This window comes from Ursus arctos, unplaced genomic scaffold (assembly GCF_023065955.2).
Source record: "Ursus arctos isolate Adak ecotype North America unplaced genomic scaffold, UrsArc2.0 scaffold_25, whole genome shotgun sequence".
In the NCBI taxonomy this organism is placed as follows: Eukaryota; Metazoa; Chordata; class Mammalia; order Carnivora; family Ursidae; genus Ursus; species Ursus arctos.
This window is the reverse complement of record NW_026622930.1, coordinates 39,053,130-39,069,700: the sequence shown is the minus strand read 5'-3', so window position 1 is coordinate 39,069,700 and position 16,571 is coordinate 39,053,130. Positions and strand designations below refer to the sequence as shown.

Genomic DNA, 16,571 nt, shown 5'->3' with positions numbered 1-16,571 from the left:
AGTTTTTTTTTTTAGTTTTTTTTTTTTTAAAGATTTTATTTATTCATTCGACAGAGACAGCCACCCAGCGAGAGAGGGAATACAAGCAGGGGGAGTGAGAGAGGAAGAGGCAGACTCCCAGGGGAGGAGCCTGACGTGGGGCTCCATCCCAGAACGCTGGGATCATGCCCTGAGCCACCCAGGCGCCCCTAGTTCTTTTGTTCTTGGAGACGTTTCCTAAAGATCCCTGCCCCTCCCGTGCAGAGATTCGTAAATTTTCACCTGTACCCCTGGTGCTTTTCAGACCGCGGCTTCTATGCTGTGGCTCTGCTAGGTGGTTATGCTGGCTCTTTATTTTCAAATTCTTAGTTTAATGTTGGTTTCAGGAGTAGAATTTAGTGACTCATCACTTACCTATTATTGCTGGCTCTGTTATCTTCTGGCTCTCCAAGTGCCACTGATTGATTGTAAAAAAAAAAAAAAAAACCCTCAAGTAAGGCCCATTGGGGGCCTCATTCTCCCAGTGCTGGACCCTGTGCCTAGGGTTGCTGGTGTGATGTCCCTTCTTACCCTGTTTGATGTGGCGTCCTCCCTACATTCACTGTGGACAGGCTCTGGGTCCTTTTCAGAGTGCGTTATCTCAGTGTATCCATGGGTTGAGGTGAGCTCAGCATCTTCCTATTCTGCCATCTTCCCAACAAAAATACATTTTGAATTATAATGTAATACATTATCTAGCTTATTCAGCCCAATAATTTGTTTTCTTTCTTTTATAAAATTATATAGAATTGCTATGACCTTCTGGTGAGAAAGAAAAGACTTATTGTTCTCTTCAGCCACTGGTTACTTCACGCCTATGGAATAATCTCCATTTCCAGAGTGGACAAACTCGAGCAGGATCTACCCCTTTTGGCTTTGGTCCCCACGCCAGCTCTTTTTTACTTGTTCACTGCGAAATTTACCGAGCCTTCACGGATACTCTCTGAAGGAGCCAATGGACACTGATGTCACATGCCAAAAAACCTAAAAAGCGTTCTTAGTAAAAAAAAATATAAAATGCATTAATACTTTTCTGTTGAACATGGAAGTAAGATTGGGTTTTTTGGCGCTTTTTTTTCCCTGTTTTAACAGACTTTATGGTTAGACTTGGAAAATACAAAATGCTGGAGTCTGTTACACAGTATAATACACTATGTGCTTGAGCACCCGACCCACTGCGAGCATGGGAGGAAGCACTTGCCTCCTGCAACAGCGTAGTTATTCTTTAGAGCAAGGTCGTGTTTCTCTAGACCTAGACAAGTATAATCTGAAATCCTTAGCATTGGCCTAGTTGTGCACGTCTATTATATTTCAGTTCTTCAAGTATAATGAATTATACGGACAAACATACCTTGTGGGTCTGATAGCAAACATGGAAATGAAATATGTTGTTTATTGTTATTTATTTTTACCAATACAGTATTGATTATAATTTATATAATGGGTTTTCTGTTTATAGGTAGTTTGGTTGAAGACATCCTCTGATTATTGTTTCTGTTAAGAGAAATAAAATGCTTAACTACAAAAAATCTCAGAAATTGACATTTAATTGTATTTGGCCACACTAATTCTGGAAATAACTCAGACTATTAAGTAGTAAGAGGAGTATTTCGTTCCCAAATGAATAAATACATGTATTCACATAGTCCCTTCCTCTGTGGTCTCATTTTTGAAGGCTATATATACAGTGCCATATTTTATTGAGCTTGAAACTTTTCACATTGTGACACCTCTGAATTAGGATGCATCTTACAATTGATGCCTTTTTAAACTAAATACAGAATGTGTACAACATATAGTTTTCCTGTGCGTAGTTACTGATAGGTGTGCTGCGAATTTTATGCTCTGATGCCTTTAAGAGATTCATATGGAACCATGGAAGCAAAATAAGGTTTTTTGGCACTTAACCTAATAATCTGACCATTTTATCCATTTGCATGGTTTAGAAGGTTATTTACCGATTCTGTTCAGTGGGGATTATGCAGGTTTGTTAAACTTAAGACATCCATTGACCATTGCAAAATAGGAAAGAAAGTGCACTCACTTTTTTTGTAGTTTTGTTTGTGCCTTTTAAATTCACAGCAGTTGTAGCCTTGAAGTTATTTTGTTAGTTTTTGTTAATGTTTTTCATAGTACATTCAGCCACCGGGGGATGGACTTTTTTGATATGACTGTGTTTCTTCTTTTCTGTAGGAGTAAAAATAAAATGTGAAAATTCTGCGTATGTCACACAAGTTTGGGTGGTTATTAGTGTGCATTAAAATCCTAAATTTCCCAAAGAATTAATTGCACCGTTGTATAATCTGGGAGCCATTTTAACAGTTATCTTCTCTGATCTTCTAGCAGGAAGATGTGTATGCAAGAGGAAAAATCATGCAAGTAATTCTTCAAATTTAAAGAATTTCAGGAATACTTCAAATTAAAAATGCATATATTTAAGAACAAGACCAGAACAATTCATAGCAGGTGTGGTTGCTAATGTTACTAAATGATCTGTTAAAATATAAACAAATTGCCCTCGTCCTAGCTCAGCTTTGTTCAGTTTTTACTTAGGTCCTTATAGGGCATTACGACTTCACTGCTGTAGTGCATGGTAATTATTTTGCTAACCAGTGCTGGATAGGTAATTTAAAGGTCAAAATATTTTGATTTGAGTCAGTTGATAAATTTAACAATTACATTTGTTATATATTTGTCTAAAACTGTTGGTTTGCAAGATGTGACTGCCCTTTGGAGCCACCTGGCGAGAGGTCTAAAACATTCCTGGGTTCTGCCCTGAGAGATTCAGCATTGGTCTAGGGTACAGGCTGAGCAAAATATCTTCTAGGTGATTCTAATGCTTGAGAGTATGGTCTAAACTCTTCCTAGTTCAGATCTTAATTTTTCCAAGAGACCTTTTGACGATTTTTCAGCAAATGATTTCTTAAATTATTTCTTACTGAAATTTTGATTCTGCTTTAATAGCGTTTCTTTTCCAGAATTAAATGATCAAACTATAACTATCAAGTCCTTTTCATCACCGTAACAAAAAGATAACTGATAGTGTATACAAATTTGATACTTATTTTAAAATATCCCTTGGCCTAAAAAAAAAAAATCTTATGTAGTGCACATATCAGGTGAAAATATTTGGTTAATACACAAATTATCCGTAACCTAAGTTATAATATACGGTATAAGACTTGGGGACTTTTAGAATTTTAAAACAAACATTTTTAATACTTCTTAAAAAATAATCTATACTCGGTTACTATTTGATTTAGGAATACACACCAGAATTAACTGGTTTACCTTTTATTTGCAAGAAGCAATGTTAAGGCAAAAAGTAATGATCTTCGTTTTCAAGGTGAAGTCTGGCATTTTAAGTTCTGACAAGCCTGCCCTCCACACGCGCCAGTCGGAACCCCCAGCAGATAGCCATGCTATCGCCATCCTTGGCCAGGGCACGTCTACGGCCCTTTCAGGAAGACATCCCTATGCATTCCCAACACCTAAAAAAGACTTAGCGGTTCCTCTCTTTATCCTCTTATGCCACTCACTAGAAGGAATCCCTTAGATTTGAATCTGCTCTTTCCTTGTTTATTCTCACAGTGCATGCACTTCGAGGTTCAGGGGCCGGTCTATTCCACTTAGTAACTGCAGCGTCTGCGCTAGCGCCAGGCTCAAAGCTGCTGCATGGGTGACTGGAGCTGGTGCAGTGGTCCCGGAGAGGGCCGGGACCTGCATGCCTGCAGTGACAGCTGATGTCCAGAAGAGGACAGGCGAGGGCTATTGAACTGGAAGAGGTCAAAGGCTTCTCTAGAAGTCCCATCCCTGAGAGAAGCCGTTCAACAGGGAAAATCCAAAAGCGAGATTACAGATGACTGACTCAGAGATGGTCAAGAAATCCAAGGAGCCAAGGTTGACCATCACCTCCCACAAGAGGTCGCTAGATTTCAAGCAAGCTGATGAGTCCCTAATTTGCGTCTGATGCTTTATAACTTGCTGTTAACCACATTTTACAACCAGGGCAACTGGGGAGTAAAGGTTAAATAACACAAAAGAAGCAGAGCCAAGATCTGAGCCCAGGTCCACCTACCTTCAAAGCCCACATAGTGCCAGTGCTCCAGCAGCAGAAATAACGAGTTAGGGAAGCCAGAAATCTTGTGATCTCAGCTCCATTTCTAGTCCTTCAGAGACCTCTCCCCATTCCTTAACTAGGTCTCTTTCCCTATTAGGTTCCTCATAGTTCTTTTGGTCAGTCTGTAAAATCCCTACAACAAGAAGGTGTGAAGTTTCGCTTCCGGAGGGACCGAAGAAACCCCTTGTTATAGGGATTTTACATACATTTGTATGATAAGTGATTTTCCCAGTAGACCAGGGGTGGGAAAACTACAGCCTGAGGAGTTCTCTGACCCACAAACTCTGCAAATGGCCCAGAATTCATATCATCATCAAGGACCACTATCTTCCCTACTTTTTGACCCTTCTAACCACGGAGCAACCGGAGAAAGCTAAATGCTTACTAATCACATAGGACATCCGGCTCCTAGTTAGCTGTCCCCGGCCTCCCCATGCCAACAACCTCCAGTCAGAGCACAGCTGCCACCTTCCCTTTTCTTTCACAGTAAACGTTTTCCATCCCCTGCCTGCCTTTGGATCTCTGCCCAGAGCAAGTGATGGTGAGTCTCACTGTCTTGCTATGCCAAGCTTCATGCCTCAGCTTGTTTGCATTTAGCTGGTCTTTATTTCTACACTGCAATTCTCTACTTTCCAGATAGCTATCAGTTAAGACAGGCCTCAAAATATGTGAAAAAGGGGATATGGTATTAGTTAGTGGGCTTAGTTTATTGATATCGTCTATTTAAATCTGTTCCAACATAAAAGATCCCATCAGGTTTCAGACAAAAATGGAGGACTCGCTCACGTGAAAAAAGTGCAGCTGACGCTTTGAGGTGATTTAGCTCTTAAAATTCTGCTTGATCTACGGTTGCTGGGGATAGGCTGACTTACCAAAGACAATTTTGCCAAGTGACCAGGGCCCACCAGGGACCCGCTGTGCACGTAACAGGATACGTATCACCAGGCTTGAGCAGCACCACACAGACAGCTTTTTGGCTGATAAGAAAGTTTACCCACAAGAGTCTTCATGGGCCACTAAAACATTATTTCTTTCGTCAAGCAATACCCTCAAAACATTCGTTTCACCAAATTCTGGAATGTTTTCAATCCAATCACTTGCAATCTCATTTCACTTTCTACAACTCACCTTTAGAATTGCTTATCTGATGGTGACATTCTTTAAAATGAAAACTTAACGTTGCTAGGTGATATGATTTTCGTTTCACCACTCTGTCCTCTACACTCTATTCTCGTCCCTTTTCCCAGTCCCTTCTACCGCCGCCATCCCGCCTTCCCCAGGGACTCCACCCCAGGCATCTCTGGGCTGTCCCTGTGCACGAACTGACCTCCGCTTCCCACCACAGCCAGAATCTGGACAGAGTTCTGTGACCCTCATGTCTAACACGACATTAGAATAAAAATTGAGGATGGAGTTGACAATCGTCCGAGGAGACGGACTGCCTGCTCACGAGGCAATCCTGTTATGTAGGACGTGTTACATCTCAGAAGCCCCAGAAGGCATCAGTGTGACTAGATTTTCAGAGAAGGCAATAGTTGCTGGGGTTTTGAGAGAGAGAGAGCTAGAGCGTGCGAGCAGTGGGGGGGGGGGGTGTTGAGCGAGAGGGATAATCCCAAGCAGGCTCCATGCCCAGGACAGAGCCCCACACGGGGCTCCATCCCCCGACCTGGAGACCATGACCTGCGCTGAAATCAAGAGTCAGATGCCCAAACAACTGAGCCACTCAGGCACCCCAATAGTTGCTGTTTTTAATACTAAACTCAGCTCAAGAAGAAAAGGTAAAATGATGTTCCATATCTCCTGTTTAAGAAGATAAGGAAGTGCATGAAAGTATTTTAAAAGACTTATTTAGAAAATGTTTAAAATAGCAGTTTCAAAAAATCAGAAAGAAAGAAAGATTGGGTTATTTAGAAAACTCACGCAGGTGGAAGGGAGATTTGTCCCACACTGCTGCATTACCACATTCGACCCCACAAATGAGAACCAACGTTTAGGTGAATGTGGCATTAATTGGGGATGGATTATTCGGGATAACAACATTATCTGGGTTTTTTTTTAAATGTTTTTATATTACTGGCTACAGTAAAATAAGAAGAGATTATTTGTTACCCAAACCTTTTGAGGTGTTACTTACTCTGGAGGTCTGTTTTCGATTCCTGTTCCATAAGGAAATGCAGCTCTTTAAGATTCCCTTGTAGCCAAATGCTGATACGCTCAATGTTTTCATCTCTTTCCTTCAGCTTCTCCATTAGGTTTTGTATGTCTTTCAAAATCTCACCACCACTGTTTACCAGTTCCTTTAAAAAATAATATTTTGGGGTGTATGAATATAAATTCCAACCAGATAAATAAAAACATTCTAGGTGAATCATGTTTAAGACAAAAATACATACGCAAAATTGGTATTACTCATGCAAAATAAGTGTCCATAGCACTTTCACAAAGTTCTACAGATCTCAGAAAAGCGGATTAGCAAATGAGTTTAATGGAATGCTCACTGGCCTCTCTGAACGGGGTAGGATGGTGGTGGCGGCGGGAGGGGCGTAAGCAGCCCGCTCACCCTCAGAGCAGCGCGGAACGCAGCGTCTCCAGCACGGCTTACAGCTTGAGAGGAAGAACTGTGGAACCAGGCCGGGTCTGCGTTTTAAATCCCCGTAAGTTCATTAACTATTTGGTCTTGGGCAAAGTTACTCACACTCTGAGCCTCAGTAGCTTCATCTGAAAAAGGTTAAAGGCTAAGCCAGGATCATGTAAACTTTCAATACTCAAAAAGTGGCAAAGCCAGGATTTCAACTCCAGCCTGCCGGCCTTTATAGTGGGGAGCAGTGGAGAGGGAGCAGGGCTGGCAAAACATGGAGGACAGAGGGACTTCAGACCTGACAACTTTGTCCTGAAATAGTGTGTGTTCAGTTTGTGTTTGCAGGGGGGGGGGGGGGGGTGTCATTCCCTTTAACGAGGAAGACGACTTCCCAAAGGATTAAGATTTCATAGTTAACATTTGGCACCACTAAAAATACAACAGCAGCAAATGGAGTCACTTAGGCTAAGCCTCACCTCACCAAACAGAGGACTTAATTACAGTTTTGGCTCTCTCAGAAATGGAATCTTACACCAGTCACTCAGGACTCACCTGTTCAGCACCAGTTAGGTCACCTGCCCAGTAATCCCTGCCACCCCTAAAGGCACATACTCTTGCAACAACCAACCCGCTTTTTGTGCTAAGTACAACTTCCCTGTTCTGCTCCCTTCCGCCTGGAAGGCTTCTGTTTGGCATAGCCCCTCAGAGCACCCTTTAATCTGCTAGCTTGGATGCTGCCTGACTCATGAATCATAAAATTTACTCAGGTGAGTTTTGTTTTTTTAACAATACAAAGCACACTTGTTAAGATATGATGGTTGTACTAACGCTGTCACACCCCCTCAGTCCTGACCTCCTACCTTATGCGGGCACGCGTGTACGTACACACACACACACACACACACAGGCTACTAGGTAGGTGAATATTTTTAGGAATACTATACTTACGGAGGCAACACAAAGCTCACCTTAAATGTAGTCTGAAATTCAGCCCACAAATCCAAATACTGTGCTAAAATAAAGATTTTTAAAATGCAAGGGTTACAGAAATGTGAAAATTTTTATGAAAGTAATGCTGTTTGTTTCCAAAAATTGTGTTTATCTAAAAATTTCTACTTCCAAAATGACAGAATAACTGGACCAGACTTGTCCTCCCACTGTAAACGAGGAAAGATATTAAATATTTTTTATTATTTATTTTTTTTAGTGGACTTCATTCGCAATATGGGGCTTGAACTCACATCCGAGATCAAGAGTCACATGCTCTACCAACGGAGCCAAACAGGCACCCCAATATATCTGCTTTAACATCCAGTTTGCAGGTACTGGAGAATGGGCAGCACAGAACTGGGATACTCGAAAGAAGGGTGACAAATGAGGCAAGCCTTACGATCTCTCGGCTTTCTGCTGGGGGCACTTTCCAGACCCAAGTAGAAGCAGAACAAGGCAGGTTTGCGCACAGACACAAAAATCTGTACAAAGATTAGCACACTGAATCCAGCAATATATAAAAACAATAATAGCTTTTGGGCAAGCGGGGTTTTATCTCAGGAGATTGGTTTAACTTTCAAAAATGAATCCGTGCACTTTACCACCCTAACAGCATGAAAGAGAAGCACCATGTGAGCACCTCAAGGTGCTGAGTTCTCACAGGCACCGCGCATCTCCATGACTAACGGCCTCCGGTAAGTACCTCAGATGCCCAAGCCCGGGCGCCCCTGCTTGGTACCACTTGGCAGGTGTTGTCACGCATCATCACTAGGGAGATCAGGTGCAGCTCTGCAACTACACTGGGTGCAACACCTGCAATTTTGCATGTGGGTCCCTCCACACTTGCCCCATGCGCCTTTTCCCTTCGCTGGTTTTACTCCGTATCCTTCGGTGTAATGGGCAATAAGCATAACAACTTGAGCCTGGTGAATCCTAGCTGATCACTGAGCCTAAGGGTGGTCTTGAGGACCCCTAATACAACACTTAAAAGCTGCAAAATCTTGCTAAGAAAAATAAGTGCTAAATACATGGAGATGTATACTGTGTTCTTGTGTTGGAAGACTTAATTTTGTTAAGAAGTCAATTCTCAAATTGATGAACAGATTCAACACAAACCCAATTAAGATCCCAGCAGGTGTGTGCAATTATAGATTAACAAGCTGACTTTAAAACTTACATGAAAATCAAAGGACCTATAAATAGCCAAAATCATTCTGTGAGAGAAGCACAGATGTGGAGAACTTACACTACCTGATTTCCCGGCTGAACATGAAACCACAGTAATCAGGACAGTGTGGTATTCGTATAAAGTCAGAATAAGGAACAGACTTATAAAACAATACTAAAAAGACAGGCCTTTCAAAAATAGTGCTAGAACAGCTGGATATACATAAAAGAAAACATGAAATTCAACCCTTATCTCACACCATACAAAAATGTGAATTTGAAATGAGTTGGAGATCTAGACATAAAAGCTAAAACTAGAAACTTAAAGAAAACACAGGAGAAAGTGAGAAGAAGAAAACAAAAAACAAATAAAAGAAAACACAGGAGAAAAATCTGAGAACTTGGCTTAGGCAAAAATGTCTTAGGACACAAAAAGTACTACCCTTAAAAGATGAAATAAAGTAGACTTTTTCCACAGAAAAAACTTTTGCTCTTTTCAAGACAATATTAAAATGAGAAGCCTCATCTGAAAAAGGACTCATTTCTAGAATACACAAGGATTTTAACAACACAAAGTAATGAGCAAAAGATTTGGACAAAAATGTGGCAGACTGTATTTTCCAGAGATGGCCCCACAATATATCCCGTCCCACATGCTCTTCCCACAACATGAAGCTGACACCCTTCCCATTAGTGGTGGCATCTGTGTCCCCTCCCCTTGTACCTGGGATGTTAGCTTTTGGAACACAGCAGGCCAAGCAACTACATGGTGACTCTGGCGGTGAGCCAACAGCAACACCAGTCACACTGAGTGAGGGGATGTGTCTTCAGACGATTCCAGTCCCCAGCTGCTGAATTACCCCAGCCATCAAGTTGCCCCAGCTGATGTCATGTGGAGCAGACATGAGTGGTCTCCACCAGGCTCTGACCAAATGACCAATGTAGGAGCAAAGTAAATGATTTGTAATATTTGTTATGCTGCAATAATTGGCTCAAGACACTTCACAAAGGTTGAGATACAAGTGGCCAAAAAGCACATGAAAAACTCAACAGCATCAGTCATCAGAGAAATGCAAATAAAAATCACAATGAAATTCCGTTATATACCTACTAAAATGGCTTAAATGTTAACAATCTTAAGTGTTTTGACAATTTTAAATGTTGGTGAGGATGTGGAGGAGCCCATTGCTAGTGGGATGAAGAATTTGCACAGCGACTCTGGTAAACTGTTGGGCAGTTTCTAATAAAGTTAAACATACGCTAACCACATGCCCCAGCAATTCCGCTCGTCAGTATTTCCCCAAGAGAAATGAAAACAAATGTTTGCAAAAATACATGTAAGCAAATAGTAACCAAAAACTGGAAACAATCCAAATGTCCTTCAAACGGCGAATGGATAAGCAAAATACGGTATATCTACATAATGGAATACTGCTATACAACTATAAAAAGGAGCAAAGCAATGATACACGAATAGATCTAAAAAAAAAGTTTGCTGAATGCAAAAATCCAGGTACAAAAGTGTGAGTATTCCATCATTCCATTTGTATCTAATCCTTAGTGACAGAAAGCAGATCAGGGGCACCTGGGTGGCTCAGTTCGTTAAGCTTCAACTCTTAGTTCTGGTTCAGGTCATGATCTCAGGGTGTGAGATCGAGCCCCACATCAGGCTCCATTTTCCTTGTGGAGTCTGCTTGAGATTCTTTCCCCCTCCCTCTCCTTCCCCCCTCTGCTCCTCCCCCTGCTCTTGTGCTCTCTCACTCTCGATCTCTCTCTCTCTAAAATAAATAAAATCTTGAGAGAGAGAGAGAGAGAGAGGGAAGGGGAGGGGAGGGAAGGGGGAAGGGGGAAGGTCGATGGTTTCCAGACACTGGAGGTAAGGTGGGAAAGCGAATACAAACGGACACAAGAGAGATTTTTCAGGAAAAATGTTCTCTACCTTGCTTGAAGCGGCAGTGGTTACAGTGGCATGTACATTTATCAAAACTCATTGAATTTTAGATGGGCTCATTTTATTTTATGCAAATCAGTAAAATTTATTTAAATAAAGCAAAAAAATTATTTTTTATATGTTCAGATCACCCACGATACATTACTTACTCTGATGAGCTGTCAGTTGACAAGACCGGTCACTTGACATGGACTTGAGGTCTTCTGTTCCTTTTCTGTATTGCTCTATCTTGTTCTTCATGTATGCAATATACTGGAAATGAAAGATATGTGATTGCTTTAAGCAGTTTAGTTACCATAGATTAATTATCCCTGTAGTCACTGGGCACACATCTATTGATTCTTCTCTGTGCCACTGACTGCTCTCAGTATAAGGGTAACAGTGGTGAGCAGAGCCCTTGTTAAGCCTACATTCTGGTGAAGGAGATAAAGGATCTGGCTTTCCAGTAAACATTTAAGAACCCAAATGAACATGGCATTCTGAATATAATTTGCCACAAAAAGAAATCAAAAGGAATTCTGCCTAAATGCATTGTGCCCACAAACAAAAAAGTGTTCTGTATGCTAACTGTGTGCAGGAAATGTACCAAGGCAGCGATGCTTCCAGACTGGAGGAGTTCGGTGTAAGACCTCAGAGAGAGGATTTATCAAGTCCGGAGACCCCACAGAATTGCTCACTCCATTCAGATGTTTCGCTGGGTTGGGTGATGGTGATAGTAGTGGGTTGGGTATTAAAGTTATCGCTTTCTGTTCTGACCACCCGATGCTCAGGAATGCTAAACTCCAAAGTCTCTGGGAACTCTGAAAGCATGGGCTTTGGATATAAACATGGCACTGGCCCAGTTTCAAGAGGGAAATAGTCAAATACTAGAAATTACTGATAAAAAAAAAATCTTAGAAGTCACATCTAGTACCACAGGAGACATAGAACTGTTTATAAGCCCGTTATAGGGTCTCCTCATGGGGCCTTGATCTTGGTGCCAGTCTGCATGGCTTGTTGGCTGGTTTTGTAGTAAACCGGAGTGGAAACCCCTGTAGGCCAAGTCCATGTCATCATTCCTGCCCCTCTTTGAATGTGGATCACAGTTTGTAGACTTGCCTAGTTCAGCTAGTTTCCCATAACTCTCAAATGTGTAAACATGCTGAATTGTAATGTATCCATTTATCTGCTCATTTCCTCAGCTAGATGATGAGCTTCCTAAGGACGTGGGGGGGGGTGTCTTATTCATCTCTGTTTTCACTGAGACTTCTACAAGTCTAGGGACTCAGTGGGTGATTAAAATGTCTGCTGAGAGAAGGGATGTAACAAGCAGAACAGAGTGGGGAGTGAATAAGATAACAGCACAGCGTCATTCAGGACCTAGTAGATGGTCCATAAATTAGACCTTTTAGAATCAGTTTTTCACAGTCATCCATTTGCTATCCATTACCAAAGTAGCAATAAAAATTCCAAGTATTTTAATAAATAATCTATGTCACCTTGATAGGAAGACAATCTTGTGGAATTTCCATGGGTAGATGAAATACCTGATAAGATTGATTCAAGGGCTAGAAGAATGAAGAGGTATTGCACGTGTGCAGGTTAGTGATGCTGGTACCTGGGCTCTGGAGCACATTTACCTTTTCAAAGTACATTAGTACCTCTTATGCCATTTTAATTCTACCAGAAACAGGTGATATTGGTGGATAACTGTTGCCATTTACCTGATAAGAAAGAGTACCCAGACAGGTAAAAGGATTTGTCCCTTACTTAGAGTCTTATGGCCATGGGACTGTTTTTATTTTTGTAGCTATTAAAGATTACTAAAAATGTAGAGCCTCGGTTTCCTCATCTATAAAAGGGACATAATATATTATCCACATTAAAGGTTATTGTGAGCATAACATGGGACTGAATCCCTTTTCCATGTAAGCCATTGTGCAAAACACTTGGGATACACTGATACAGATCCTCACCTTGAGGTCATTGTGGTTTACTGAAAAAAATGATACAATCAGAACAAAACCGACAGACAACCTAATTTTTTAAATGGGCAAGACACTTGAACAGGTACTTCACAAAGAGGTACACAAGTGGCCACCAACATATGAATAAGATGCTTCATTGATCATCAGGAAAATGCAAACTAAAACCACAATGGGATACCACTACACACTCTCCAGAATGGTTAAGTGGAAAAAAAATAACCAGAGTTTGGTGAGAATGTGGAACCAGTGTGTTCTCACATACCCTGCTGGGAGTGGCGATTTCTGCAACTTCTTTGGGAGGTGGCACTGTGCATGAGGGGGGATTTACTGACCATCAACTAGGGTCCACATCCCTATGGCTCTGCGATTCCACTTGAGGGGTGTACCCACCAGAAACATGTACATATGTTCCTGAAAACACATGTACTAGAATGTTCATGGCAACTCTATTTGTAATAGCCCCAGCTAGAAATTCTCTAAAGCCCCATCAAGAGAGTTTATAAATTGTAGTATAGTTATACACTTGAATACTATATATGGCACTAAGGCTGAAAGAACCATAACCGCATTCAATATAATAAAGATGCACCTTGCAAACAAAGTATTGAGCGAGAGTACATATTGTATCATTCATATACATATACATATAATGTTCAGAAACAGACAAAACTAGTCTTTGGTTAGAAGCCAGTATACTGTTACTTTACCTTGTGGGGACAGGAAAGGACATAGAAGATACCTGCACACTGTTAATGCTTTGTTTCTTGATCTGGGTGCTGGTTACCCATGTGTATTCATTACGTCTTTTACTTATGATTTGTGCCTTGTTTTATATATACTTAATCTTTATTTCAAAAGTTTTAAGAGCTAGAATCTCCTTTTCTCTTGTAACTATTATAGGTCTAGGCAGTTAAGAAAACCATCATGCAAAATGAAGGGCTCTTGAACTTACTTTTCTTAATTTTTCATTTTCCAGGAGCAAAACATCTACTTTTAAGTCATGCACATAGATTTCATTTTCTAAGTTCTTTAGGGTTTCAAAATGACTTTTAATCTTATGGCTTTCTTGATTTCGTAAGTATTCAAGTTCTTGCTTCACTTTTTCCTGCTCAAACATAAAACCTACAATTATCTCAGAGTTAAATAAGCAGGGCACCAGTGTATTAGGTTGCCTGAACCACATTCAGAGAGGGGTTATAATTAATTCCTGAATCATCAGCAGAGGCTATGTATACCTTCCCTTATAAAAACTTGATATTTAAAACTCCAGAGTTGATTCAATTCTGGGAAGGTGGTGGAGTAAGAGGATCCTGAGTTCAACCCATGGACACACTGAGATAACAGCCATGTCTGCGCAACTATCTTTGAAAGTGACCCAAAGACTAGCAGAACAGACTTTCATAGAGAAGGGGCCACACTGAAAAGGGTAGGATTGGCAGAGACATAGTTAGGAACCTGAATCCCAGCAAAACTAACCACAAACAGGAGAGATACCGCAAGCAGCCAGAAGATCGGGCCTCATGCCAGGCACCCTAGGCATGAGGGACCCACACTGGAAAGGCAAATCTCCATAACATTTAACTTTGAAAACCAGTGGGGCTTAAATTCATGAGTCTTTACAATCAGCAATCAGCGGGACTTAACTCTGTACTTTAAAAATCAGTAGGCTTAGCTCTGGGAGACCTGGAGTGCTGGAGGACAATAGGAAGCTGAGTTCCCAACCTGAAGGAGCCAGCATAACATATCATCCTGCTGAGACATAGCATAGAAGCAGCTGTTTGAAAGCACCTGGGGTATATAGGAAGATTTATTTACTAATCTAAGAAAGTATGTTGGAGGGGCAGGGATCTTTAGGGGACCATTATAGAACAAAAGCAGTGATGGGTGCCATTTCTCTTCCTCCCTGCTTACCCCCAACCTTGTTGGCCAGACACTTGCAGGAAGCAGCACGAAGGCTCTCCATCTATCTTGTTGATTAGTGCCCTGTCCCTGCATTCCCCTGCAGACAGGCCCAATACAACCTGCCATACTCCAAAGGCAACCCTCCAAAGTGACTCCTGCCCTGGGGAGAGAGGAAGATACACACATATGCCAGTATCCCACAGTCCCAGCAGCTGAACCTTATGGCTGGCAGCACAGTGAGAATGCCCTGGTGACCAGTGAGATGGCAGCCCCAGCAGACTGACTAGGGGCAGGCACCTGATCTGAGTGCAGGCCCTACCCACCAACAAAGCCTCTCAGGGGACAAGGAAAGGAAAGCACCCTATGGCTCTGTGCAACTACAGCCCCAGCAGATGGGCTGAGAGGAGGCACCTGGTTTGAATGCTGACATCACCTAACTACAAGCCCTCAGCAGCCCCAGACTGTCCCTTTAACAGCACAGAGACCAAACCCTGCCTGGTGCACATGAAACAGGCAAAGAGGGCCATTGCAATGGACTTCACTATAAGGAAACGTGGTTCAGCCACAACAGTGGGGCGCACACAGCCCACAAAGGTTAGATGCCATTGAAGTGCCTGGGTCTGGTGAACAGGGAGCACTGCACCATTGGGTACCACAGGACCTCTTCTTCATAAGGCCACTACTTACTTTCAAGATCAGGAGATGTAGCTGACTTTTATAATACATAGAAAACAAACAGAGTTAGACAAAATGAGGAGACAGAGGAATAACTGCCAAATGAAAGAACAGGATAAAACCACAGCAAAAGAGCCAAATGAAGCAGAGATAAGCTATATGCCTGATAACTCAAATTAATGATCATAAGGATACTGACTGGACTTGAGAGATGAGTGGAGGATCTCAGTTAGACCTTCAATAAAGAGATACAAAATATAAAACAGAACCAGAGATGAAGAACTCAATAACTGCAATGAAAAATACACTAGAGGAAATCAATAGCAGATTAGAGGAGACAGAAGAACAGATCAGTGTCTGAAAGACAGATGTAATGGAACCAAGCTGAAAAGCAAACAGAACAAAATAGAAAATGAGAATAGGTTAAGGGCACTCAGTGATGTCATCAAGTGTAATAACATATGCGTTGTAAGGATCCCAAAAGACAGAGAGAAGGAGGCAGAAAATTTATTTGAAAAAAAAAAAAGCTGAAAACTTCCCTAATCTAAGAAAGGAAAGAGACATCCAGATCCAGGAGGCAGAGAGAGCACCCAACAAAGTTAATGCAAGGAGGTCCACACATAATAATTAAAGTGGCAAAACGAGTGATAAAGAGAGAATTTTAAAAGCAGTAAAAGAAACAGTATATACAAGGGAAACCCCATAAACCTATCAGTTGATTTTTCAGCAGAAATTTTGTAGGCCAGAAGAGAGTGGCATAACACATGCAGAGTGCTGAAAGAAAAAAGAACCTGCAACCAAGAATACTCTACTCAGCAAGGCTGTTATTCAGAATTGAAGGAGAGAAAAGAGTTTCCCAGACAAACAAAAGTAAAGGAATTCATGACCACCAAACCAGCCTTATAAGAAATGTTAAAGGGAATTCTTTACGTGGAAAAAAAAAAATGCCATAATCAGGAGTAAGAAAACCATGAAAGGAAAAAAATTTCACAAGTAAATGCAAACATATAGTAAAAGTAGATTAATCACTTATAAAACAGTATGGAAGTAGAAAACAAAAGGAGTAAAATCAATTATATCTATAAAAATCAGCCAAAGGATACACAATTTTTTTTAAATGTAAAATATGCCATCATATACATAAAATGTGGGGGGCTTAGTAAAAGCTTAGTGCTTTTAGGGGCACCTGGGTGGCTCTGTCAG

At 41.3% G+C, this 16,571-nt stretch overlaps 2 protein-coding genes across 4 annotated transcripts in view; one reads left to right on the top strand and one right to left on the bottom strand.

Moving 5' to 3' along the window:
- Positions 1 to 2,247, top strand: part of JKAMP (JNK1/MAPK8 associated membrane protein) — a 32,772-nt gene extending 30,525 nt beyond the window's left edge. For all 3 annotated transcript variants that reach the window (XM_026480405.4, XM_026480406.4, XM_026480407.4), the window contains exon 7: positions 766 to 2,247. In XM_026480405.4, the coding sequence (XP_026336190.1) occupies positions 766 to 984 (219 nt within the window). In that variant the 3' untranslated portion in view covers positions 985 to 2,247. The remainder of the gene's footprint in view (positions 1 to 765) is intronic.
- A 1,356-nt stretch (positions 2,248 to 3,603) lies between these two features.
- Positions 3,604 to 16,571, bottom strand: part of CCDC175 (coiled-coil domain containing 175) — a 73,468-nt gene continuing 60,500 nt past the window's right edge. The window contains exons 16-20 of the mRNA XM_057318558.1: positions 13,744 to 13,896; positions 10,974 to 11,076; positions 7,685 to 7,728; positions 6,273 to 6,435; positions 3,604 to 3,758 (exon numbers count right to left, since the gene is read on the bottom strand). Coding sequence (XP_057174541.1) covers positions 3,604 to 3,758; positions 6,273 to 6,435; positions 7,685 to 7,728; positions 10,974 to 11,076; positions 13,744 to 13,896 — 618 coding nt within the window. The remainder of the gene's footprint in view (positions 3,759 to 6,272; positions 6,436 to 7,684; positions 7,729 to 10,973; positions 11,077 to 13,743; positions 13,897 to 16,571) is intronic.